At 43.9% G+C, this 27,304-nt stretch overlaps 1 protein-coding gene across 4 annotated transcripts in view; it reads right to left on the reverse strand.

Annotated features, from left to right (window-relative positions):
- Window positions 1–27,304, reverse strand: part of DOK5 (docking protein 5) — a 158,333-nt gene that overhangs the window by 58,343 nt on the left and 72,686 nt on the right. For all 4 annotated transcript variants that reach the window (XM_008274150.5, XM_008274151.5, XM_089306994.1 and 1 more), the window contains exons 3-4: window positions 473–587; window positions 269–388 (exon numbers count right to left, since the gene is read on the reverse strand). In XM_008274150.5, coding sequence (XP_008272372.1) covers window positions 269–388; window positions 473–587 — 235 coding nt within the window. The remainder of the gene's footprint in view (window positions 1–268; window positions 389–472; window positions 588–27,304) is intronic.

The following is a 27,304-nucleotide window of genomic DNA, read 5'->3' on the forward strand; positions in this document are numbered from 1 at the left end:
TGCCATAAGGCTGATGTGAAAATTATATAATTTAATATGGGCAAAGCACCTGCCACCAAACTGGCACATGGCAGGTTCTCCTCAATTTCTAGCTAATCCTACTAACACAGATCCATTCATATTATGCACTGAAAATAATATCAAGGGAAAAATACATTGAAATGTTAACACAGGCTGTGGGTTGTACAGAATAAAGATATCTTACATGTTATTATATGGGAACCAAAGTAGTTTTGAAAGACAGACGGGAAGAATTCCCTCTACGTACCACTCTGTTCTCGTTCAACTCCGGTAGCCAGTAAGTCGGGCTCTCCAAGGCTGATGTCATTGATCCGTGTCCCTACGCATTCCATCTGGAGGACTTTGCACCACTCGTCGGCCTCAAGATCTGTAGAAACATCCAGAAGATCACCCCAGGTGCCCAGAACCCACTCACAGGCTAAGGGCGAAGCTTCCTCTGCCCGAGACAAACCTGATTCACAGGCGAAGGTCTTGGAGGTGTCATCGTTGAAGTAGATCCCCACTGCGTGTTTCTTTGTGCTCTTTGGCAGCCGAGCTACGTTCTTCACGTTGTTGAGCTCTGTAACCTGAAAAACGACAACCGGAAGTTCACTCACACCCGCTGAGTGAATGTCTCCAGTGTGTAACACCGAAGCTAAGGCAGAAGGAGCAGAAGGGTTGGCACACACATCGTGCATTAAGCTGCCGCGTGGGACACCAGTACTCACAAAAGGGAGGACTGATTCCAATTCCAGCAGCTCCGCTTCCAATCTAGCTGCCTACTAACACACCCTGGGAGAAAGCAGATCATGACTCAGGTGCTGGAGTCCCTGCCACTGCATGGGAGACCTGGATGGAACTCCTGGCTTCTGGACTTAGCCTAGCCCAGCCCCAGCAGTGGTGGGCATTTGGGGCCTGATCCAGTAGGTGGAGGATCTCTGTCTCTCATCTTGTCACTCCACCTTTCAAGCAGGTGAAAAGAAATATACAAACATTTTTAGAGAAGAAGCAGTAAGGCACATCACAGATGCCCTCCCCACTCCCCACCGTGAAGTGCCTGTGTGCTGGGAAGCTAAGGATTATTTAAGTGAATTCAAGCGTTCTCTTAAGAGAGCCAGGAAAGTTAACGAAAGATCCTTCCAAAATTTCCAAAAGCCTGTTAAGTGGCATAGGCTCAGACCTTCTTAGAGGTTAAAAAACTTGCTTTAGTTTTTAAATTTTATCTTCCAAACACTCTGCCCGATCAGTAGTTGTCATGCTTGTCCCACGGTGGACAGCCTGCATCTTCAGCTGACGGCAAAGCCTCCACAGCCTCTATCCCTTTGGTACACCCCAAGTGTGAGTGCCTTACACAGTGACCCAGAGGACGCAGGGGTGGGAGGCCCCCTTCAGAACTAAATTATCTCATTCTTTGCTGTCAGAGATGAAATGTCAGGAGTCTCAGAAACCACCTCCCGCTCCAGTTCAAGTCGTAGAGGCCGGCACTGGTCCACGATAACTTGGCTTCCCAAGCACCCTCACGCTCTGACTTACTCCTAGCCTCTCAATGGCTGCAGGGCCTCTGTTTCCACATCTGAGGATGCTACAGGCTACCGCCTGCTTCCCATCAGCTGAGACCTGTCCCCATTGGACGTCCTTTCTCCTTCCCCTCTCCCACTAACCCTACACCCCAGAGTGCTGGAACCTCGTGTCTCCACAAGGGCGGCACTCCAGTCAGTGACTTCTGGGTCCTTTGCTCTCCTGCCCAGAGGGGTGATTATTTGGGTCCTGCTTGAGAGGCGTCTTAGGCAGCTTCAGAATATTTATAAGATAAATAAGCCTTTCATCCCAACAACTTTAACTTCCTTTTATTTATCTCTTCTGTGTGTTGTACAAAAGAACCAGCCTCCCATCAAGCTTTGCCGGCAATGATGCTGTACTATTTCTCCCATCTATTACTCTAAATTCAATAAGTGCCTGGCTCAGGAATGAGGTGGGAAGAGAAATATCCTCCATGCACACAATCTGATGATTTCATTTCCCTGCTTCTTAACCTCCACCAACCTTTTTTGCAGGGCAAATGCAAATCTCTTAGCCTGAAAATCATACTAGTGGCTCCTTAGAAACTGGCTAAACCAACCCCTTCAGTGACCCAGCACCTCGCATCTTATTCCCTAACTACAGCACATCACTCAGGGTTCACCAGATTGACCCACCTGATTTTACTCGTTTATTTATTTTTGTGCCATCACCCAACACAAGACACCATCGTCTCATCACAACCACTGATTGGTTTCTCTCCACTTCCATTCTCATCCCCATGAGACGATCTTTCCAAAGTGCAAGTCTGAGTCCAGCATTTCTATGCATACAACAGGGCACTTCAATGACTTCCCGTGGCACTTGGAACAAAGTCCAGCATCCTAGACTCACCGTGAAGACCCTCCAGAGTCTAAGCCCTGGCTGTCTCACCAGCATCCTGTCTGCCTCTTTCCCCATGCTTAGCATGTCCCAGCCACACTGGACTTGATTCAGTTCCCAGAAGGCACCAGGATGCTCCTGGCATGAACTTTCCCCTCTCCTTCCCAACTGCACCCCTACTCACCCTAAAGATCTTGGTTTAAAATCAGTTACCCAGAGAGGTCCCACTGGAACCTCCCACCCAGGACATCTACTCAAACTAGGGCCACAACATCCACTGGCATCCTGGCCCTTTCCTCATAACGTCTCGTGGTTATATGGGCTATCAGTTTAGTCGCCATCCTGCTCCAAGAATGGAAGGTGTATGGGGTAGAGGCAGTATTTTCGGTTAACATTTTGTTCCCTGAGTCTAACACAGAGCCTGTCGCTTGGGGAGAACTCAATAAATATTTGTGGATTCTATGAACAAAAGACGAAACTCACTCACTTGCATGGTGCTTCCATGAAGCAAATGCCTCTCTTCTCTCTCCCCTCCCCTCCTTTTCCCTCCCCTCTCCCTCCCCTCTCCTTTTTCCCTCTTCCCCTCCTCTCCTCTTTCTCCTTCCTCTTCTCCCTCTTCTTCTTCTTCTTTTCTCTCTCTCCCCCTCCTCTCTCTCCCTCACTCTCCTCTCTCTCTCTCCCTCACCCCAGAACATTTTTCACTTTCTCTTCAAAGATCCCTTCCTCAGGATCTTTATAATAATCTGAAGGTAAATTAATCATTCCCTTCTTTATGCTCCCATATGTGTTACACAAAATTCCACTCTATCAACTGTTATTACAATTAATCTCTCTCTCCAGCTCCCAGGTGAAACTGAGTCATCTGGAAATGACTTACTGATGGACTGAATCAATGAAATACAATCATATTGAGAAACATAACTTACTGAGCCACCAAATTCCACACTCTGTGCCTGATCATTTACATAGACTGCCTCATTTGATCTTCATAAAACCCCTATGACGTAAGGGCTGTGACAGTCTGCATTTTCCAGAGCAGGAAACTGAGAATGACAAAGGTTAAGTTTACGCAACCAAGTTCACAGCTGAAAGCCATGGAAATGAATGAGGCAAACACAAAACACTAAACCCATCTGAAGCAGTAATGGCTAACTTTAAAACTTCCAGCCCAGAGGAGCATCAGCCCCTGAAATCACCTCCCGTTGGAAGGAATCTTTCTTTTCAACATGATATCTCTTGAGAGGTGTAAGTAAGGCACAAGTGTGCCAGACTTTCTTCTAACCCTTCACCGAGATGTTATGTAAGAGCAGCCCACCCTAGCCTGCACACAGGGATGACTTTGAAATATGTCATACATTACAGACCCATTGGGGGGACACAGGAAACAGGTCATCCAATGTGGCAGGGGTGGGGTGGCACCTGTTTGAGTCAAACTCAACTGCCTGTTCTGGAAACTGATTTAGGGAATAAGAATTCAACAGCCTCTGCAGGGAGGCTAGAGAAGACGGAGTTCACAGAGCAGGTAGGGTCCTGATTTTCTGTGTCAAAGAAAAATTAGGTTATAAAGTAAAAGCAGCTGTCCCCACCTTGGAAGCACACCTCAGTGAGCACTTGCAACACACACATACAACAACACTCACCCTTGTAAATACATCCAGACACACTTCCAAGAGTTACAGTCTACACTAATGCCTAAGACAGCCTTCCTCCATATCATAACAGTGACAGAGGCTTTGTAAGTCAGATAAAATGTTCATAAGATGCATTTATTTCCCCATTGCTCCATTTTGCAAAAGAGGAAACTGAGGAAGGACTGTTTTTAATATTAATAGTCCTTTTACAAGGAAATAAATTTTCTCCGAATGACTTTTGAAGAAAATGTACCTTTTGATAAAACCTCAGATTCTCACTTGATATCAATGTTATTTGCAACAGAGACTCCATAACAGAAAGGAATCATCAAAAGTGACCTTTATATTACCACCCACCTCAAAGAGGACGGGTCCTTGATAGTCCTCTGGCTCACCTTCGGGTTGAATTTCCTGAAATTCTGTCCTGAGCATCTGTAGTATGAATTTTATTCTTTGTTTGCAGCCCAAAAGAATAGACGCACTGTAAACTCTACAGTAACGATGTTCACTCACATTGTTTTGGTCTTCCACCAAAGCAGCTGGGTCTGTATTGTACGTCTTTGTGCACAGATTCAGACAGAATGTTCTTCAGGATGAAAGAACATTTAAGGAGGGATTGGGGAACAAACCTTGTAGTAGAACCACATTCCTGCTCCAAGAGTCATCCTTGTCTCCATCCATTAGTCCTTCAAAAATTGCAATTCTTCATTTACTCATTCATTCATGTACTTTCAACACTTACTCTGTGCTTAGTACTGTTCTATCCACGGAGAGCAGAGGACAACTGATGGAAAATGTTCCTGACCTACCCGAACCACATTTACATCAAGGGAGAAAACAAACATAAACTGGCCACTATCTAGAGAGAAGCAGGTGCATTGAAGACAATAAAGCTGCCTAAAAGCATTTAGTGTGAGCTCAGCAGAATTTTGCTCTTTTGGATAAGGGGCCAAAGAAACATTTTCTGAAAAGAGAGTATTTGAGCTGGTGCTCCTAAGATCTTATGTGAGGAAATCACGAGGAAAATTTGGCCCTGGTTTTCCCAATCCAGGTGATTGGCCTTGTGATGAAACACCTTTGGCAAGCACTCAGTTTTAGCATTGAGTCCCTTCCCTTGATAGCTCCATCCCAAAAGTAGCCATGCTGCAGTCCCCTGTACCTGCCCCACCCACCTTCCACTAAAGGCTGTGTAGGGCAGGCATACACAGGGTCAACATCTCTAACGCTCACTTCTTCACTGGCTTCCCTTCAATTCAGCCAGAACTCATTTGGTTGCTTTATTTTGTGTCTCAATTTTAACTGAAAATGCCACACATACAGTAGAAAAATGCAATCATATAAAGAGACAGACAACAGAAAGTCTACCAAGACTCTCAGTCTTCCTCACCCTACAGTCAAGGTTAATGTGAACATGTGTACTCTCACCACGCAGTCAAAGTTAAAGGAACACATATACCCTCACCCCACAGTCAAGGTTATGTGGACATGTGTACTTGGGCACATGTACACATGATCTATTACAGAAAGGGAACAAACACACCAATGAGAGCATTGCTCTTCGAATATGGACTTCTAACATTTTACTTTTCCACTCAAATGTTTACTTTTCTTTCAATTTAAGTGTGCTACATGGATTTAGCTAGATATATTATAAACAAGTGTGGCTGTCTTAGATTAACATATCGACTCCAAAGGATGAATTAAGCTGTAGCTTTGGGAAGACGTCTGAGGAGTCGCTCCAGGTGACAGAACCCTGTGGTGACATCCCAGAGAGCACCTGCCCTGCCGCTTCTGTGGCACATGCACTCCTGTATTTCTATCTTGGCTACCTCCACCATGTCCACTTCTTTGAGTCATAGTATCCTAATTTCTTTCTTTTATTAGAATATTAATTTGAAAGGTGGAGTGAGAGAAAGAGAGAATCTTCCATCCATTGACTCCAGATTCTTACTCTTGAAACAGAGCTAGAATCTGTAACTATCAAAGAAGACCAGAAATTTCTACATGACTTACTGACAATGTTAAGACCACTGAAATGCTGGATTTTTTGCAGAAGTTGGGTGTTTACGTTAAGATGTCTAGTTTAGTTTCTTTCTTTCTTTCTTTCTTTCTTTCTTTCTTTCTTTCTTTCTTTCTTTCTTTCTTTTTTTAACAGGCAGAGTGGACAGTGAGAGAGAGAGACAGAGAGAAAGGTCTTCCTTTGCCGTTGGTTCACCCTCCAATGGCCGCCGTGGCCGGCGTGCTGCGGCCAGCACACCGCGCTGATCCGATGGCAGGAGCCAGGTACTTATCCTGGTCTCCCATGGGGTGCAAGGCCCAAGGACCTGGGCCATCCTCCACTGCACTCCTGGGCCATAGCAGAGAGCTGGCCTGGAAGAGGGGCAACCGGGACAGAATCCAGCGCCCCGACCAGGACTAGAACCCGGTGTGCCGGTGCCTCAAGGCGGAGGATTAGCCTAGTGAGCCGCGGCGCTGGCCAACCTAGTTTAGTTTCACTGGTTTTGCACATCCTGGAGTTAGTTCTTAGATAAATTACCATAGACTAATGTAGAATGCACAGAAGAGAGTGGATCCACAAAGATCCAGTTGGCAAAGGATAATGAACTCTCAACAGAGAGCTTTGTCAGGCATGAAGAATTCTTCAGTGTGGAGACTGAGAAAAGCTTAGGTAAAGAAAAAACGTGGCAAAAAGAATCCCTTCTCTAGCACTTAGAAGTTTTTCAGCCAAACCAAATTCTGCATCTCACAGCCATCTTCATATTTTGGCCTTAGACTAAGTTACTTAGTCACAATCATTCATTCTCTCCCAGCCCTTGCAATTCCTTTCTGAAGACTTTCGTCCTGGTCTCACAGCCTGCTGTAGCCAACAGAACATGAGCCAATCTGACACATTCAAAGAGATGCTTCCAATGCTTGTGTTTTTTGTTTTTTTTTTTTTTTTTTTTTTTTGTTATTTTTTTTTTTTAACTTTTATTTAATGAATATACGTTTCCAAAGTACGAATAATGGATTACTATGGCTTCCCCCCCATACCGTCCCACCCACAACCCTCCCCTTTCCCACTCCCTCTCCCCTTCCATTCACATCAAGATTCATTTTCGATTATCTTAATATACAGAAGATCAGCTTAGTATACATTAAGTAAGGATTTCAACAGTTTGCTCCCACACAGAAACATAAAGTGAAAAATAATAGATGATTTTTTTTAATGATGATGAAATCAGATCAGACCTATTGTCATGTTTAATCCCAGTGAGAGTCAAGTTGGGAGTTGATAGTTTCTTTTCTTTTCTTTTTTTTTTTTTTTTTTTTTTTTTTTTTACAGAGGATCAGTTTAGTATGCATTAAGTAAAGATTTCAACAGTTTGCACCCCCATAGAAACACAAAGTGAAATATATTATTTGAGTACTCATTATAGCATTAAATCTCAATGCACAGCACATTAAGGACAGAGATCCTACATGAGGAGTAAGTGCACAGTGACTCCTGTTGTTGACTTTACCAATTGACACTCCTGTCTATGGCATCAGTAATCTCCCTATGCTCCAGTCATGAGTTTCCAAGGCTATGGAAGCCCCTTGAGTTCTCCGACTCTTATCTTGTTTAGACAAGGTCATAGTCAAAGTGGAGGTTCTCTCCTCCCTTCAGAGAAAGGTACCTCCTTCTTTGAAGACCTGTTCTTTCCACTGAGATCTCACTCACAGAGATCTTTTGCCAGAGTGTCTTGGCTTTCCATGCCTGAAATACTCTCATGGGCTTTTCAGCCAGATCTGAATGCCTTTAGGGCTGATTCTGAGGCCAGAGTGCTATTTAGGGCATCTGCCATTCTATGAGTCTGCTGAGTATCTCACTTCCCATGTTGGATCACTCTCCCCTTTATTTATTCTATCGGTTAGTGTTAGCAGGTACTAGACTTGCTTATGTGCTCCCTTTGACTCTTAGTCCTTTCATTATGATCAATTGCGAACTGAAATTGATCACTTGGACTAGTGAGATGGCATTGGTACATGCCACCTTGATGGGATTAAATTGGAGTCCCCTGGTATGTTTCTAACTCTACCATTTGGGGCAAGTCAGCTTGAGCATGTCCCAAATTATATATCTCTTCCCTCCAATGCTTGTGTTATTAGGTAGGTTCCCCTCTCCTTGAGCTTCCAATCCCCCTTCAACCCTGAATACACACACAGCTCTCAGCTGTGTCCAACTAACCCAGCTGCACCCAGGACACCCACAGTCAGTCTGGAGCGCTGGTGTAACGGGGGCAAGAGATGGGATGTGTCGCTATAAGCTGCTAAAATGTTGGAATGATTGTCACAGCAGATGTCAGCTAATACACCCTCTGTTTCAGTTTTTCTCTCAAATCCCACTGTGTAACAATATTGCTTTTCATACGAAGGAGGCCAGATTTCCTAGCCAAATGTACAATCATCAGGGAACTGTACTAGAATATAGGTGATCAGTTTTATTGTAAGAGTTAAAGCATGTTGGGAATGGTGCTGTGGTGTAGTGGGTTAAGCCGCCATCTGCAGTGCTGCCATCCCATACGGGTGCCAGTTCGAGACTCAGCTGCTCCACTTCCAATCCAGCTCTCTGCTATGGCCTGGGAAAGCAGTGGAAGAAGGCCCTTGGGCCCCTGCACCCACATGGGAGACCCAGAAGAAGCTCCTGGCTTCAGATAGGTGCAGCTCTGGCCATTGTGGCCAATTAGGGAGTGAACCAGCAGATGGAAGACCTCTCTCTCTCTCTCTCTCTCTCTGCCTCTCCTCTCTCTGTGTAACTCTGACTTTCAACAAAAGAAATAAAATCTTTAAAAAACAAATAGCTAAAGCATGTTTCTTTGATGTCCCATTGTACGGAAGTAGATCTAGGCCAATCAAAGGAAGAAAGGAGCCCACATTATCCCTTCCCATAGAAATATTTAGAAATCTACTTCACAAGAGGGAAGCCTGCTCACTTCAAACAGAATACTGCTGATCACATGTGATGCTAAATCCTCAAGACAATGTGACATCCTGGGCTCTGTTACCAAGCCCATGGCAAGGATGAAACAGTGAGAACCAATAAAGTAACTTAATTATGATTCAAATAGAAAGGGAGGGTGGAGACACACTCATACCTAGAACTCCTGACTTCTCTACAGGAGTGTTTTTCCTAATTCTACTCTCCATAGCATGTCCTCCCTCAAAAGAAAATAGGAATAAGTGAATGAATGAATGAGTGTATGAACAAATGAATACAACAAGAAATGCAAACCATCTCAGAGGAACTATGTCAGAGGATATTTTTGCAAATTGTAAACTAGATCTGTGAAACTGTACCACTTGGGAGTAGAGATAGAAATAGCAATGCAAATCTTAATTTCAAAGTAAAAATAAAATATATGTCAATTCAAAAGAAGGCAGTCCAAATTGAACTCAGCTTTTCTCCTTGCACCTTACTATGCAGAAGCACCTTGGTCTTGAAGCCCCAGCTATGGCTCAGGTGCAAGACTGTCCCAGCACAGGCTGAATGTCAGGTCTCAGGAAGAAAACACATGCAGGAAAAGACAGAAATCTCACAAACCCTCAGGTGTGCACACCTCTGTAGCTACCACCCACATTCACACAATTCCACCCAGCACCATCTCTTCCTGGTCAGCACTGACTGTCGGCCAGGAAAATCATTCTACACCCACACCTATACCTACACCACCACTGGTTGGTTCTGCACTTTAAAACACTGTATATAAATGGGATCATGTCATAGTCTTTTCTGCATCTGGATTCTTTCACCTGATATGTCAGTGTGATTCATGCACACTCTTAATATATGTTTTCATTTCCATCTACTACTCCATTATATGAATGACCATTTTATTTAAAATTTATCTTAAATTTTTGTTTGCTCTCATCTTAGAGCTCTTATAGTATCAAATAACCTATTTTTAAGAAACGTACATTTGGATTATCATAGTTTCAGCCAATCTAAGATATTGTCTCTTTGTATGAGTGTTAAATAAATTTAAATTAATTATTTTCATTGACTCTTTTAGGAAATTATTTCAGTCTTTTTTTAGCCTTTCTAACTCCTTTAATGTTTCATTTATTTAAATTTTTCCTTCCCGTGCGCTTCTCTCCAGGAATGTTTTTTTCATGGTTGTCTTATCCAGACTTTTCTTTGGAAGATCTTCAAACACAGAAAAGCTGCAAGAATAACACAGTAGACACCCATGTGTCCTTTACCTAGGATCAGCGGTGACCAACATTTGCTAACTCCACTGCATTGGCTCTCCCTCTGCCTTTACACACAAATGCAACAAGCCTCTGTGCTTCCGCATGTCCACATATGTGCACATACTTGGTTTTGATTGGACTATGTGAAAATAAATTACAGGCATTCACATGCAATCATCTCTACAACTTCAACAAATATTTCATAGGTAACAAAGCTTGGAGCAGGATTCTCACAGAGGCCATGCCGAGGATTTCAGCAGGAAGCTGCCTTATTTATTTTTTTTAAAGATTTATTTATTTATATGAGAGGCAGAGGTATGGAGAGAGAAGGAGAGAGAGATCTTCTGCTCCTCAAATGGCCGGAGCTGGGCTGATCCAAAGCCAGGAGCCAGGAGCCAGGAGCTTCTCCCAGATCTCCCACATGGCAGGGGCCCAAGGACTTGGGCTACCTTCCATCGCTTTCCCAGGCACATTAGCAGGGAGCTGGATGGAAAGTGGAGCTGCCAGGACTAAAACTGGCTTCCATATGGGACACTGACACTGCAGGTGGAGACTTAACCTGCTATACCACAATGCTGACCCCAGGAAGCAGCTTTATTTTATGCCAGCAGGCCCAGGGGATTTTTATCCAATGTCTGGGCCATAAAACAAAGCAGAGTGTTGTCTTTTACATGCTGGTACAAACAACCTTAAGTCTCCCTTTACACATCTAGTTACACACAGCTTGATTGGCTATAAGGCTGCACATGCACATACTAAAACTGCTTAGGTTGCCAGGTGGCTTTTCTTGTCTCCTTCACCCCCTTGGTACCAGAAGGCCCCGAAGATATCTGCCCCTAGTGGGTTCCCCTTACACCTTAACTTCTCACTTCCTTTTGTTTTGCAATGGGTCTCTGCCAGAGGCTCCCCTACATCTCTTCAATGCCATCTGCACAACTTAGAGAGTAGGCAAGAATTCTTTGCAACATCCAATTTCCACTCCACCTATGGGGTTCCCTTAAAGTTCCCAAAATATTCTCTAGCACTGAGCCCACACCTGTCTGCCATTGCTCCACTGGTGGACTCACGCATTTTATGGCTTCTTCTCTCTCTGAGGTTTTTAATCTAGAAGAGATGCAAACCCATGCTGTCAATGACACTTGCCTTCTGAGGAGACCACGTCATCCTTGCTGTAGAAGGCTCTGTATGTTCTCCTACAGTTCCCTTCATCGTCCCAGCCCCTGAATCTCTTCTAAAACAGAAGCCGTGCCTGAAAGCTGGATGGGATTCAGAAACACGTTTCTGATGTGAATACTCTGTAGGTGGTGTTGTGGCCTTCACGCTGCACCACACCACCGGGCCAACAACGCCAGAACCTCCCTCTTCTCCCACTAGTGAGGCTCAGCTGGATTACCCGGACATAGCTGCCACTTCTCTGGATAGTAACACAGCAACTTTCCTTTTTCTAATTAGTGCCGGGGCACACTGTGGCATCATGACAATGTCCTGTTCCCAGCTGCATCTCGGCGACGACTCCTCGCAGCGAGGGCTGCCTGCCGCCTCACAACGCTGTTCTTTCTAATCCCGCTGGTTTGTCAGCCTAAGCCCACAGATCTATGATTGCCAGATCCAAGGCAAACACAGTCTGAGGATGCGTTTCCTGTCTCCAGCCCACACGGCTTTTTATTTAAGTAATAAACACAGAGCCCAGTGATTGCTGGAACCACTATAATTATTCACTTTTTAATTAAAAAAAAAAAAAACACAACCCACACAACTAGTGTATCCGTGCATGCGCGGACACCCTCATCTTGTCTCCAGCTTAGACTTGTCAGTGAGGAGCCTCTTGCAGCCCCTCAGGTAGTGAGCTCTGGAAGGGGACCCTGCCACTGAGACGTCACAGCATCGTCTCCTCATGGGCATTCCAGCGGGGACAGCCAGCCAGCTGTTGTCACGGTCCTAAGTGCCCACTCTAGTTAATTAGCTAAGAACACCAAGCACAGGTGGATACAAGGATCCACTAGGTGCCGTTCCTAGACCTACTGAGAAGGGACCTGGGTGATGCGCTGCCCCGGACCCATGGGTGGCACCTGCATTCACTGCGTCCTGAGCAGCCCCTTCCCTGCCTCCTCCTGCTGGCGACGTCCCTTAAGCAGAGACACGCGGCAGATGGTGACAGCGGTCCGCCTCGCCTTTCCTGGAGCCTGGTAGGCAACGACAGAAGGCCAGCTTGTTGGCGACGTGCTTTTTGGCTCCGGCATGTAGTGAGGTTGGACGTTGCTGCCTGAAAATCAGTCTGAAGGAACTCTGGTTCACGTTCTCCAGATACATTCTCGCAGGAGGCGTACTCCCACACACTCTGCAACCCCGGAGAGAACCGGCTCCCGCTGCACAGCCGGAGGAGACACAGCTGCACACGGGAGTCCTGCTTGCCCGCTGGGCAGGGCCTGGACATTGCAGCACGCTTCCACACACCGCTCTGTGAACCACACCTCTATCTTAGACGCACAGTCTACTCCAGACTTGTCAGTGCATGGCTGAATTTACCATCCTACATGCCCAACTTGATTTTATCTTTAAAGCTCAACAGAAACACATTATTGATGTTGTTTATTCTGTCCTACCCAACAAGCATGCCCCTGTTCGAAGACTTGCACACTTGGTCTTCCTTAGTCTGGAGCCGCTTCTACCTACGCCATGGGTTCACTCACACCTGACCTGCAGCTACTCACAGATGATTTTCCTAGACACCTCGCTGATTACTCTATCCAAACCCGGAACACTCTCATTCCGTTTCCACTACCCCCTCCTTGGATTGATTTCCTCCTTGGCATATTTCAGGCACACTGAAACACTATGTATTTCAAAGTTTCCTGTATGAGTCTCTTCCCCACAAGGCAGAGCCAAAGATCATCTGCCTTCTTCACCACTGTAGCCACAGTGCTTCCCACAGGGTGGTCCTGCCGTTAAGTGCTGCTTAATTAGGAGCTCTGTCTCCTGCAGTAGCTGCTCTTCATTCCATTATAAAAGCAGGAAGACTGGGGCCATTGTTCTGGCATAGACTATAAGGCCCCCATCTTGCAGTGCCAGCATCCCATATGGGTGCCAGCTGGTGTCCCGGCTGCTCTACTTCTGATCCAGCTCCCAGCCAATGGCCTGGGAAAAGCAGCAAAGGATGGCCCAAGTGCTTGTGCCCCTGCCACCCACATGGGAGACCCAGAGGAAGCTTCTGGCTCCTGGCTTCAGCCTGGCCCAGATCTTGAGGCCATCTGAGGAGTGAACCAGCAGATAGAAGATTTCTCTGTCTCTCTCTTTCTGTAACTCTGCCATTCAAATAAATAAATAAATCATGGGGGAAAAAAAGTAAGTTGAGGCCTAAAGAGGTTAATTTGTTCACACAGCTGGCAAATAGCACAGAGAGTAACTGAAACACAGAGAAGCATACCACTCTCTCCTAAACCACCAAAGGCCACCAAGTGCATACAGTGCAGGCAGGAGGCCATCATTCCCAAGTCAGGTCTCGTCAGTCCAAAGACACGTTGGAAAGGATGAGCAAGGGTTCATGAGGCAAAGAGGAATCTCCAGGCTAAAGAAACCACATGTGCCCTATCATGAAATAGCAGAGTTGGGAGAGATGCAACCCGGGGAAGAGCAATGGTGAGGCATGAGGCTGGGGCTTCTGGACCAGGGCTAGTTCCTAAGGGGCCTAATTGCTGCCATAAGGAGTTTAGTGTGAATCACAAAACATGATGAGGATAAATTACATGACTTATGCAGACAAATGGGATGATCATATCTGTGCATTGTCTTCCCACCCAAGACATTTGGCAATGTCTGAAGACACTTGTGGTTGTCAAAATGAAAGAGTGCCACCAGCATCAAGTGGGTGGAAGCCAGGGATGAGGCTGAAGATCCTACCATGCACAAGACAGCCTCACAACTACATTGTCAGCAGTGCTGGGTAGACAGTGAACAGAGAGTAGACAGTGGACAAAGCCGCTGCTCATGAAACCACAAGTGGCATTCTTAAGGAATTGCTAAGTGGGGGGCCTCCTGAAGTTGTGTTGAGTGCAGTGGACTTGGCCTTAACCCTGGAGAGCATGGGAATAGGACTTGCGAGCAAACGATGAAGCGTGGAGAGCCCCGGCGACAACACAGCAATATAGTACTGAAACTTCCACTTGGCTTAGAATTGGGAGGAATGAGAGGGCAGAGAGGGACTTAACTTACCATACAAGTCCTGCTTGCTAAGTACCCAATACACAAAGTACTAGGTGGTTCCATCAGAGGAAAGAACTACTCACAAGTCTCCTAGATTTCTGACAGACCTGAAAGTATGCTGTCCAATTAGGAATTCCCAACAATGGACTGCCGGAGTGTCTGTTTAAAGCCACTGGAGACGTCTGATTCTCCATAACTGATGGTTTTTATCGGACTCAATGTTTAACAGTCAGTGATTAACAAAGTGGTCGTACGTTAAAAGTTTAATTTGCTACCGATATAGTTTTTGCATTAGCAACTTGGGAAACAATTGCAAATTGCACAATTCAATTTTCCAAATGGATTATTTTGTAACTGGATGGAGAAAGTCGTGAAATTTCTTCTAGTGTCTCAAGGGACGAGGAATACAATCAGATTTTTAAACAGCACAATCCCTTGAGAAACCTGCATATTCTTGTCAAAATTATGCAATTAGTGGACACTGAGGGGGAATATTAAGTAGGTTTCTAATGTGTGGTGGAGGAAAAAGCCATTTAGGAAAACAAGAATTTGATTTCCAATTCTCCCTCTTCTTTCACTGATGGTAATTCACAGATGATGATTTATTTATATTTACCAAGTGGAAACGAGACTGCTACCTAAAAGGCAATTTTCTGCCCAGCCTTCGTAGGCTGCATTCTAATTATTTTTTCCCTTGTGGGACTGAATGAATTAAGTGAGCAACTCACTTTGTATATGCAAATTGCCAAGCTCTGCAGAAGCTTCAAATTACTTCATTCTTAAAAAAGAAAATTAAAGTCATTATCCTACTGAAAATGGATAGGCACAAGCCCCTCTAACTTTTGTATGTTGTCTTTGGAAATAAAAATAATATAAACACAATCCACTTCTGGGTCCACAATATTATCTGATGTAGCAATAAACAATCAATTAAATTACAGAATAACAATGTTATCTAATGTTTGATGTACTCTAATAAAAATTTCGATTAAAAATTTCCAAAAGACTTTATGTAATGCGTTCCAAAACCTTTAACTTTCTCATGTTAGTTTTCTTTAAAAAGCACAAATGGTGGGGCTGGCACTGTGATGTAGCAGGTGAGGCTACATCCCATATGGGCACTGGTTCGAATCCCAGCTGTTCCACTGCCGGGCCAGCTCTATGCTATGGCTTGGGAAAGCAGTGGAGGATGGTGCAAGACTTTGGGCCCCTGCATCCACATGGGAGACCCAGAAGAAGCTTCTGGCTCCTGGCTTCGATCGGCCCAACTCTGGCCATTGAGGTCATCTGGGGAGTGAACCAGCAGATGGAAGACCTCTCTCTCTCTCTCTCTCCCTCTCCCTCTCCCTCTCTGCCTCTCTGCCTCTCTGTCTCTGCCTCTGCCTCTGCCTCTGCCTCTCTGTAACTCTGCCCTTCAAATAAATGGGTGAATCTTAGAAAAAAAGCACCAACAGTTTAAACAGTGTCAGGATGGAGGGACAGGCAAACAAGGAGAGACATACTCAATTCTAAACAAAAGTTGGAACACAAGAACTTGACATCCAAGTCCCCCTCATGTCCCTGGGACAAAGCAGTCCAAGTCAACATCCTATAAATATTTCTTAAGAAAGAAGCAGTCTAGACACTTACACCCCAACCGCTGTAATAGATGGCTTTGTTCTTTCCAGAAGTAGCCACATGGCCTTGGTCACTGAAAATAAACTGGACCAGTGCCTGTCTGAGTGATAAATCTACCCTGTCTCCCTGAGGAGCGTATCTTTATTTGCACAGTGCAAGGCCTGAAATCCACTGGCTCACTGTGTCTTCCTTAAAAACTGTATACACTGAAAAGTTTACATCTGCAAGGCATAGCATGGAATGTGGCATGAGGGACATTTTCATAGTTTGTCAGTGAGTATATGATTCTGTACCACTGTTCTAGCAATAGCTACAGATAGTCTCACTTTTAAGACTCTTCCATCCAAAAACATTAGCTTAAGCACATAAAGATAGATGCACAGTTCTTCACTATAACAGACTTTGTGTTAGAAACCTTGTTTTCCATCAATGTGGAAAATGAAAAGGAAATCTGAAAAAAATTCTAATGAAGTATGCAAATTTCCATCCTCTATTGACAACGACTTTCTGAGCAGCATTGGCCTGTGATTTCTTCCAGAAATTGGCCTATTAGCCTGTGATTTCTTCCAGACCAGAACCAGTGGCATAGTTTTCTCCCCTGACCACAGACTTAACAGTTCATGAAAACTCATCACATTCCACACCAACCAAGATTCTGGGATCCCAGAGCTGGGCACACAATGCACACCTCTGGTCTCTTGGGGCTCACTGTCTACAGGCAGTCAACAACACACACAGATACACGACATTATTGCTTTGTTATAAATCCTGTGAATCTGAGACACTAGAGAAGCATGAGTGGGAGCTGCATGGAATGTTCAAGTAAGGTCTGTGTGAGGCGATGACATTGGAGTCGGTATCTGAAGGAAGAGAAGAAACCTGCGGGAAAGCATGACACAACAAAGCAGCAGCAGTGCAAAGGCCCTGCAGGGGCCAAGTGGGTGAAATCCACTACAGCAGGGTGGCAGGTGGCATGGGGTAGCTTGAGATATAGGCTGGAGCCGAATCGTGCAAGGTCTTGGAGTCCATGATAATAGCCGGCGTCCTGACATAATTCCAAGGGTGACCAGAAGCCTCAAAACAACAAGAACAGCAGAACCTGCAGAGGCACAGCTTTGAGGGTATCTTGTACTTGCCGCTCACAGGGGACACGGGCTCAACGCTCACGACTTCTGACGCAGTACATGGTGTGACACGGGACTGACGCCCTTCTGCGGTCGTGGGCATGCTGCATGGTGGACTTACACTTCTCCTTGATCTTCCTCTTTGTCTTCCTTGAAACCTGTCATTCTGGCTTAGAAAAATCTGCAACTTTGCAATCACAATTGGGCACTCTTGTAGAAGAGACACAGAGAACAAATTCACCGTTGGCAGTCTTAATGGCATTTTGATGAAAATAATACTTCATGAAGACTCTGTGCCTCTGAGAGTATAGCTGAAACGTTTGTGATGTTTTTCATCACAATGAATGTATATTAGTAAATGTAGATGAATAACTGAAAGAAAAAGCTAAGTTCATTACAATGAAGTATTTGTGGCAGTTTTGTTTATAATTTACACATTCAGGGAACCTCAAAAAGTTTGGGGAAATTTGCATTACCTTCTCATTTCAGTTCTTTAAGAGTTTTATGAAGCATTAAAATAGTAGACCCACCAAATATAGTGTTATGTGTTGACTTCTAGCAAGATGATCATTGTTCTATTTCTATTATTAGTTCAAGAGGTAAATAAGAGCTTTAAAACAGAAGAAAGAAAGAGAAGAAAGCAGCTTACAGGACAATGCAGATAAGAAATATTCAATTTGGCCCATATGGTAGTAAAAACATACTTAAATATGAGAAGTTTCAACTCAAAATTCTGAATTTCCTGTTCTCTTGAAAAAAAAATAGGATGTGTGACAGCAGTGGGCCCACATTTCTATTGGAAACAATAACATGGAATTGGACAATGGGAAAACAAAGAAGAGCTGACAAAGTAGACCAGAGAGAAGGGATGCTACCCAACAAAGTAGAAACACAGTCTCCAGTATGTGAGATTGACCTCAAGAAACAATTCTCCACTTGGATGGGGAAGGGCACTACCTTTGTGTACATTACTGAATGTCACACATGTAATCAATAGAACACGTCTTTAAAGCAATGCAATCATCAAAATGTGTAAGGAAGAGGGAAAATGCATAATGAGGATTACAATATGACAAATTAGGGAAGGGCATACTGCTCTAGGCTGGGGTAAAGAGTTAAAAAAAAAATAGGGCTAGCACATGGTATAGTGGGTAAAGCCACAATCTGCACTGCCAGGATCCCAAATGGGCATTGGTTTGAGACCCAGCTCTTCTCCTTCTGATCCAGCTCTCTGCTGTGGACTGGGAAAGCAGTAGAAGATGGTCCAAGTCCTTGGGCCCCTGCATCCATGTGGGAGACCCAGAAGAAGCTCCTGGCTACTGGCTTCAGACCAGCCTACCTCCAGCTGTTGCAGCCATTTGGAGATTGAACCAGCAGATGGAAGATCTCTCTCTTCTTCCCTCCCTCCATCCCTCTCTCTGCCTCTGTGTCTCTGTCGCTAATGATGTCTTTCAAATAAATAAATACATCTTTAAAAATTAAATTAATAAAGAAAAAGAGAAATATTTAAAAAAGTGGAGGAAGTCCATTCTCAGGGGAGAGTTAGAGAGAAAACAGCAATGAAAATTCTACATGGGGAAGAGCGACACTGGATCAGTGTGGAAGGTGCAGACGCTCAACACGAGCTCAGAAAGAACACAGGACCCCAGCATCCGAGAGGCAGAAAAGCGCCAGCTTCAGAGAGCAAGGCGAGAACAGACTGAGCAGCCCATGCCACTGGCGATATAGCCCGAGGAAGAGCTTGGTGTGAGTCTGGTCTGGAGCCCTAAGAGGAATAGGATGCCTGCTAACCCAGTGAAAAAGTATGGGGGGGCACGTTTCTCTTTCCCTATCCCCCAGCAACCAGCTGAGAGAGGGCAGGTGCCATTACGGGATGCAGCAGCAGCTGTGGAAGGTCTTGTGCATGCACCCAGGACGGGATGCTCTCTTCCCATCAGCAGCTGTGGCAACAGCTCAGTGCATGCACCCAGGACAGGATGCTCTCTTCCCATCAGCAGCTGTGGCAACAGCTCAGTGCATGCACGCAACAACTGGCAGGGAGAAGGCAACATTGTGAAATGAGTACAGGCTGCAGCCAGCGGCTCTTGTGCATGTATAATCCAGAGATTCTACCAGAGGGAAAAGTCCACGTTCCCCACTGACTTCGAGACTGGGTAGGAGGATTGACAGAGACTGGGTGCCCACGTAGTACTATGAGATGCCTCCAGTCTTTCAACATATCATATCATAAGCTCAAACTGCCTAAGCAGAGCACCCACAGGCAGCTGGCTTTGGGACCATCTCAGCCTCTCTGTGCACAGGACAGGCTAGCGGGGTAGAGCAGATCCTCTGCACCCCATGACTGGAAGCCGTGTGTGCTGAGACTATGGGAACTCTGTGACTGCACAAGAGGGTGCAGTATAGCTGGGTCTCTGGGGAATCAATGTGAATGGCTCCATAAGGTAAGAACTCCCTGATTGCCTGGGTTGAGTCATTGCAATGGGATCCATGTTCATACTGATGACTCAACAGATCCTTTGTGTGGTTCATATGACAGCATGGATGGGTATTGCACCAACCGTGAGCTAACACCTAGGCACTTATCACCTTGGAAGAGAAGATGTGAAGTTATGATTGTATCAGCAGATCATGCCCTACCCCTGCGGAGATTAGAGGGATCTACCATGTTCAACTCGGGTGCTGCCCTGGATACTCACCCCACCCTGGAGCACTGACCAGAGCTCACTGGCTATACCCAGCACACACCTCTGGGTATTCACTGAAAGAGCAGACACTACGCTAAGCCACAGAGCCTAGATGAAAGCTATCAGAGGAAAAAAACCAACAAGTATCTCCACGAATGCCTAAAAATAAACACAGAAATTTGAGAAACAAGAATAAGAAAGACAACATGACGTCCTAAAGTAACATAATAACACCTCAATATTGGAATATGAAGATGAAGAGATTGATGAAATGCCTGAAACGGAATCCAAAAGATTTTTCATAGGAATACTCAGAAGCAATGAGAGGCAAATTCATGAATTAAAGAAATCCATACATTACGTGAATGAAAAATTTTCCAATGAAGCTGAGATTTTGAAAAGAAATCAAAATGAAATATTAGAAATGAAAGATTCAATATGTCAAAAAATTCAGAGGAAAGCCTTAAGAACAGACTTGGTGATGCAGAAAAAAAGAATATCTAAGCTAAAAGATAAATCTTTGGAAATTTTTCACTCAGACCAAAAAAAAAAATAGAAAATTTAAAAAGAGTGGTGCAGATTTATGAGATACTATCAAATGACCCAACATACGATCTTAGGAGTTCCTGAAGATATAGAAAGATAATGGATTACAAGGCCTATTCATTGAAATGATTACATAAAGCTTCTCTAATTTGGAGAAAGAAAGGAATGTCCAAGTTCAGGAGGCACAAAGAACTCCTTATAGACATGACCAGAAAAGATCTTTACCATGACACACTGTAGTCAAATTTTCAACAGTAAAACATAAAGAAAAGATTTTAAAATGTGTATCAAGGGAAACGCCAGATTATTTTCAGATATAATCTCCAACTAGATTCTCAGATAACTTATCAGAAACCCTGCAGGCTAGGAGAGAATGGAGAGACATAGTCAAAATCTTAATAGAAAAATTGTCAACCCAAAATACTATACCCTGCAAGCTCTCCTTTATGCACAAAGGTGAAATAAAGACCTTCCATAACAGAAATTGAAAAAATTGTCACCATTCACCCAGCCTTACAAAAAGATGCTTGAGGATGTGCTACATACAGAGACACAGAAAGACAGTCATCATTATTAAAGAATGTGAAGGCAGAAAATCTCCAAGTAAAAGTACAAAGGAACTCCAAAGGAAACAATAGAAATATTTATGGATATGTGGCAGGGCCAAGTCATTACTTATCAATAGTAACCTTAAATATAAATGGCTTAAACTCTCCAATTAAAAGATAAAGGTTGGCTGAATGGATAAAAAAACAAGACCCATCTGTTTGCTACCTACAAGAAATATACTTCACCAACAAAGATATACACAGACTGAAAGTGAAAAGTAGAAAAAAATATTCCATGCTAATGAAGCTGAAAAGAGCAGGTATAACCATCCTAATATCAGACAAAACAGACTTTAATACAGAAACTCTTCAAAGAGAGAAAGAAGAACAGCATGTAATAACTAAGGGATCAATTTAACAGGAAGATGTAACTATAATAAATGTATATGCATCCTATGTCAGGGCACCTGGCTATTTAAAACAAATGTTAATAGATCTAAAGGGAGACATAGACTCCAGTACAATACTAATGGGGGACTTTAACATGCCACTTTCATGAATGGACAGATCAACTAGACAGAAAAGCAACAAAGAAACACAACAGAGCTAACTGACACTATGGATCAAGTGGAACTAACCGATATCTATAGAATCTTTCATCCCATGGTTGCAGAAAATACATTCTTTTCATCAGCGCACGGAACTTTCTCTAGGATAGACCATATGGTAGGCCAGAAAGCAAGTCTCAGCAAATTCAAAAAAACTGAAAACATACCATGCATCTTTCCTGACCACAATGGAATATAGCTAGAAACTGATAACTCAAGAATTTCAAGAACATATGCAAACACATGGAAGGTGAGCAATGCTCATGAATGAACACTGGTCACAGAAGAAATCAAAAGAGAATTCAAAAAATTTCTGGAAACTAATGAACACCACAATACAACATACCAAAACTTATGGAATACAGCAAAAGTGGTGTTAAGAGAAGTTTATAGCAATTGGTGCCTATATCAAGAAATTGGAAAGGTACCAAACAAATGAGCTGCCAGTGCATCTCAAGGACCTAGAAAAACAACAAACCAAACCCAAAATTAGTAGGAGGAAAGAAATAATTAAAATAAGAGAAGAAATAAATAAAATTGAAACAAAAAATACAAAAGCTCAGTGAAATAAAAAAGTGTTTTTTGAAAAAATAAACAAAATTGAGTCATGGAGACATAGAAAGCCTAAACAGACCATTACCAAGATAGAGATTGAATCAGTAAGAAAAACCCTCCCAAAAAAGAAAAGCCCAGGGACTGGATGACTTCACTGCTGAATTCTACCAGACATTTAAAAGAACTTTCACCAATTCTCAAGCTATTCAAAACAACTTAAAGGAAGCGAATCCTCCCAAATTCCTTCTGTGAAGCCAGCATCATCTTAATCCGTAAACCTGAAAAAGATAACAATAGACAAAGAGAACCAAAGATGCAAAAATCTTCAACAAAATACTAGCTAACTGAATCCAACAGCACATCAGAATGATCATTCACCTTGACTAAGTGAGATTTATCCCTTGTATGCAGGGATGGTTCAATTTTTGCAAATCAATCAATGTGATACATCACATTAACAAACTGAAGAACAAAAATCAAATGTTTATCTCAATATGCAGAAAAAGCAATACGCCTTCATGATGAAAACCTTAAGTTAATTGGGTATAGATAGAACATTCCTCAACACAAATAAAGCAACTTCTGACACACCTACAGCCAGCATCTTACTGACTGGGGAAAAGTTGGAAGCATTTCCACTAGATCATGACCATGCTTGGTCACACCTTTCTGCACAGAGTATTCACTTTGGGGAGCCTTGTGTCCAACTAAAATTCAGACATGTGGGATGGGCACTGCAGTACAGTGGGGTAAGCCACCACTTGGGACACCCACATCCCATACTGGAGTGCCTGAAATCAAGTTCCATTTTGCCTCTGCTTCTGATTCAGTTTCCTGCTAATATGCCCGGGAGGCAAGCAGTGAGTCCCTACCACCTATGTAGGAGACCTGAACAGAATTCCTGGCTCTGGTCTTCAACTTGATACAGCCCTGTCTGGGGCAGGCATTTGGGGAGTGAACTACTGGATGGAAGATCTCTTTCTCTGTCACTCTAGCTTTTGCATAAACAAAAATGAATAAATAAGCATTTAAAAAGAAAAATCACACATCCATTGGGTCCGACTAAGCAATCATCACCAGCCAGACAGCACCAGCCATCACCAAGAACAGAAGTCCATCCATGCAGCAGGGGCCCTGTAGAAGGAGTAACTCAGGTGGGTCAGGAGGAGTAACTCAGGAGAGGCAAAGACAAAGGAGAGAGTTTGAGAGATGGATAAAACATTTGCTCCCTGGACCAGGACAGGAAGAGAATCTATGCAGGGGGAGCAGTATGTGCAAACCTAGTGATGAATTGGATATGGGAGGGTAAATCAAGGGCCATTCGTTGCTTCTGCCATGGGTAACAGAATGGAATTTGGTGCCATTCAATGAGACAGAGAACCACAGAAAGGAACCAAGCCTGGGGAGGAAAGATAGTTAATTCAGTTTTGAACATATCGTAGGAGGCTTTGGCACTCTGGTACATATGTGCACCTTCCAGACTAGTAAAAAATCAGACTAATTAGATTAGACTAATTGCTTCTAAGTAGTCTAATTAGATTAGACTAATTGCCAGGACCAGCCCATTCTGTCCACCCAACCTACGTCTTAGAAACGTGGGTGTACAAGCATTTACCACAGTATATTCAGCACAGTATATTCTAATTTAATTCTTGGAGATGTAAAAGTCCTGTCCACTTCAGTGTATGTTAAGGAAACTTCGAGAGCATGGCCTGGTGGATAGTTTCTTGTGCAAGAGGGGTGACTCCAAAGCAGGTATTAGAATGCTGAAAGAGGCCGGCGCCGCGGCTCACTAGGCTAATCCTCTGCATTGCGGTGCCGGTACACCGGGTTCTAGTCCCGGTCGGGGCGGCGGATTCTGTCCCGGTTGCCCCTCTTCCAGTACAGCTCTCTGCTGTGGCCCGGGAAGGCAGTGGAGGATGGCCCAGGTGCTTGGGCCCTACACCCCATGGGAGACCAGGAGAAGTACCTGGCTCCTGCCTTCGGATCAGCGCGGTGCGCCGGCCGCAGTGCACCAGCCGCGGCAGCCATTGGAGGGTGAACCAACGGCAAAAAGGAAGACCTTTCTCTCTGTCTCTCTCTCTCACTGTCCACTCTGCCTGTGAAAAAAATTTAAAAAAAAAGAATGCTGAAAGAAGCATCAGCTATACATATTTTCAGATCTTAAAAGACATACTATAGACAGCCACGTCAGAAGAGAAAATGATTTACAAGAGAGAGAAACTGAGTAAAAAGTCATTAGTATAGAAAAAATTGTGATCACCCAGGCATGCACACCTGCACACAAACGCACATAAGTTGACAGAAACCCCAGAGAAACAATTTTTGTTATATTTCCTCACTGTACAGAACTTGAGTCCAAGAACAACCTCTGGCACTGAGCTAAGGACATTCAAGAGTGACCCGGGGGCCGGTGCTGTGGCACAGTGGGTTAAAGCCCTGGCTTGAAGTGCCGGCATCCCATATGGGCGCCAGTTCTAGTCCTGGCTGTCCCTCTTCTGATCCAGCTCTCTGCTGTGGTCTGGGAAAGCAGTAGAAGAAGGCCCAAGTGCTTGGGCCCCTGCACCCGTGTGGGAGACCTGGAAGAAGCTCCTTGCTCCTGGCTTTGGATCGGTGCAGCTCCGGCCATTGCAGCCATCTAGGGAGTGAACCAGTGGATGGAAGACCTCTCTCTCTGTCTCTACCTCTCTCTGTAATGCTTTCAAATAAATCAAATAAATCTTTAAAAAAAAGTGACCTGGTCACCAAGGAAAGATAAAATGACAGAACAAGCCTGGCAAAACAACAGGAATAACAACGGCAATTATTCCCCGCTGTCAAAAGGGCCTTTCATTTCTCAAACACATTCACAAACACCTGATCATGTTGTCCACAGGTGCACCGTAGGATTTCAAGGAAGTGGGAACCACCATGCTTAAACAACAATGGGCCAAGTAGACCGTTAATAAATAAGCTAACACCCAAAGGAATGTATCCAAAACTGTGCTCCTTAGAATTCAATTTATTTGTTCTATGGGACAAGATATTAAATAATAAACAAGTCCATGATGCAACCTGCTTCTGGAACTCGGGCTTCCTCACTGCAGGATTTGTCAGAGCCCAGGAAGCCACAGTGGACGGTGGACCTCCAAGGGCATAGAAAAGCCACAGTGGACGGTGGACCTCCAAGGGCATAGAAAAGCTGCAGGTCCCATATGTCTTTGCCTGCTCAACACTGTTAATCCTGAAAGTCTCTTTTGCCACTCTCTAGTACACACTTTGCAAAATGCTATACTCAGGATTTGCTGGAATTGTGCACCTGGTCCAAAGTGAACTGAATCCTGCGTTTCAGCTGTATGTGATGATAGGGAAGACAATGTGGGCCTTGCCTCAGAGGTCACCTTTACACAGACAGCAGAAACTTGCCAGAGACACACAGTGGCAAAGCCAGGATTAGACCCAGGCTTCCCAAATCCAGGACCGGTACCCATCCCTCCTCACCGCTGGCCCTGGTCTCAAAGGCAGCGGATGGCTTTCCTTCTGCTTGGATTTCCTCCCGATTGTCATTCATGTGAAGAAGGTAAACTATGTGTGCAAACTCTGAACCCCTACCGAGTAGGGTGAGCAACTTTTCTTTCCTGAATGGAAACAGGGAACTTGCATTGAGCGAGAAAGTCAGGCACTATATTTAAAGCCAGTGGAGTCTTAATGTTGTTGCAATTACAGTTAATCAAATTCACAGCCATCTCTGACAGCTCTGGGTGCTTGGGGGCGCTTCACGGAAGAAGTAAAGAAATGAAAAATGAATTGTTCCATATGTGCATTATTCATGTATTTATTTCCCACTTTTTGCATGAGAGCACCTTTAGCTACATTTTCAGTGAGAAATAGCCCAAGTTTTAAAATTCGACAGCCAAGTTCTCATGTTAAAACTTCTAAAATCATTCATGTATGGAAAATTGGCATTTTCTCCTTAATAATATCTTTTAAAATATTATTATATGTGTTCTTATAAATGCCCTAGGTTTCCTACAGGAGGGATATGTCCATATATTCCATCCTTGCGTTGATCAAATACCATAATGTACATTCCCTCATTTCTCTTGGAAATTGTTTTATTTTTATTAAACTCTGAAATCTGGTCACAGTTTGCTACTTATAACCCCAGTGTTTTATTATCAAGATTCATAAATTACAGAGCATTTAGATTTAAAAAATGCATATCTCAGAATTACTCCAGCTTTTTATATGCCCCCAAGAGATTAATACTCAACATATCAGATCTAAAAGAGTAAGGAGGATGAATGGCTACAGGAACTCATCAGGGCCTGCAGGCTTACTGTAGATAATTCTTCCCTTCTAATGCTTTGAACTTTGGTTAATGATTATAATAGATGAAAGAGAATGTGGCTTACCACATTCCCCAAAGATTTACATATTAAATTCCAAAGCCAGCAGGTAGAAGTCTGAAATAGGGCAAGTTTGTCCTAAACGTCCCCTTACTCATTTCACATTCAAGGAAGAATTTTTCACTGCAGGTTGGTTTTACATTTGAGTTCTCTTCTTTACACCTCCCAGGCCTGGCTTTTTCTGCTTCCACCACCATCCACCCCATTTCTTCTTCCTGGTTTGACACTTCAGGTAGATTTCTTCAGGCAAGCAAATAAAAGCAGGACACATAAACATCCATTTGTACCCCAGTTTCTCTATTAATAACATACACTGCTTTCCAGCAAATACTTTAAAATGTGTCTACTATGTGTTCCTTGCTGGTAATTAATGAGGTACCATTCCTCTACCAAAAATAAAGTAAACAATAACAACAACAACAACAAAAATCCTGTCCTCCTGTACTTCCTTTTATGATAGGAAAAAAACCACCCAGCAGGTGCATAGAGAGTGATCAGCATAGGGAAGAATGCGAAAGAGGTATGTAAAGTGGGCATGTAGATAGATTCCATCTTCAGTAAGGGGGTCAGGGAACAGACTCACTTAGAGGACGAATTTGAATGATGCCCCAGCAAAGTAAAGGAATGAGGTATGTGGGAAAAAGCAATCAGGGAAAAGAAAGAGTAAAAACCAAAGGAATGTGCTTACATCTTCTAAGGAAAGCAAAGAGCCCAGGGTCTCTGGAGCAGAGTAAGCTAGGACTGAGGAGACAGAGACGAGCTAACCAGGAAACAGACAGCCAAGTCATGT

This window comes from Oryctolagus cuniculus, chromosome 11 (genome assembly GCF_051225735.1).
Source record: "Oryctolagus cuniculus isolate XC-2025 breed Fujian yellow rabbit chromosome 11, ASM5122573v1, whole genome shotgun sequence".
NCBI classification, from domain to species: domain Eukaryota; kingdom Metazoa; phylum Chordata; class Mammalia; order Lagomorpha; family Leporidae; genus Oryctolagus; species Oryctolagus cuniculus.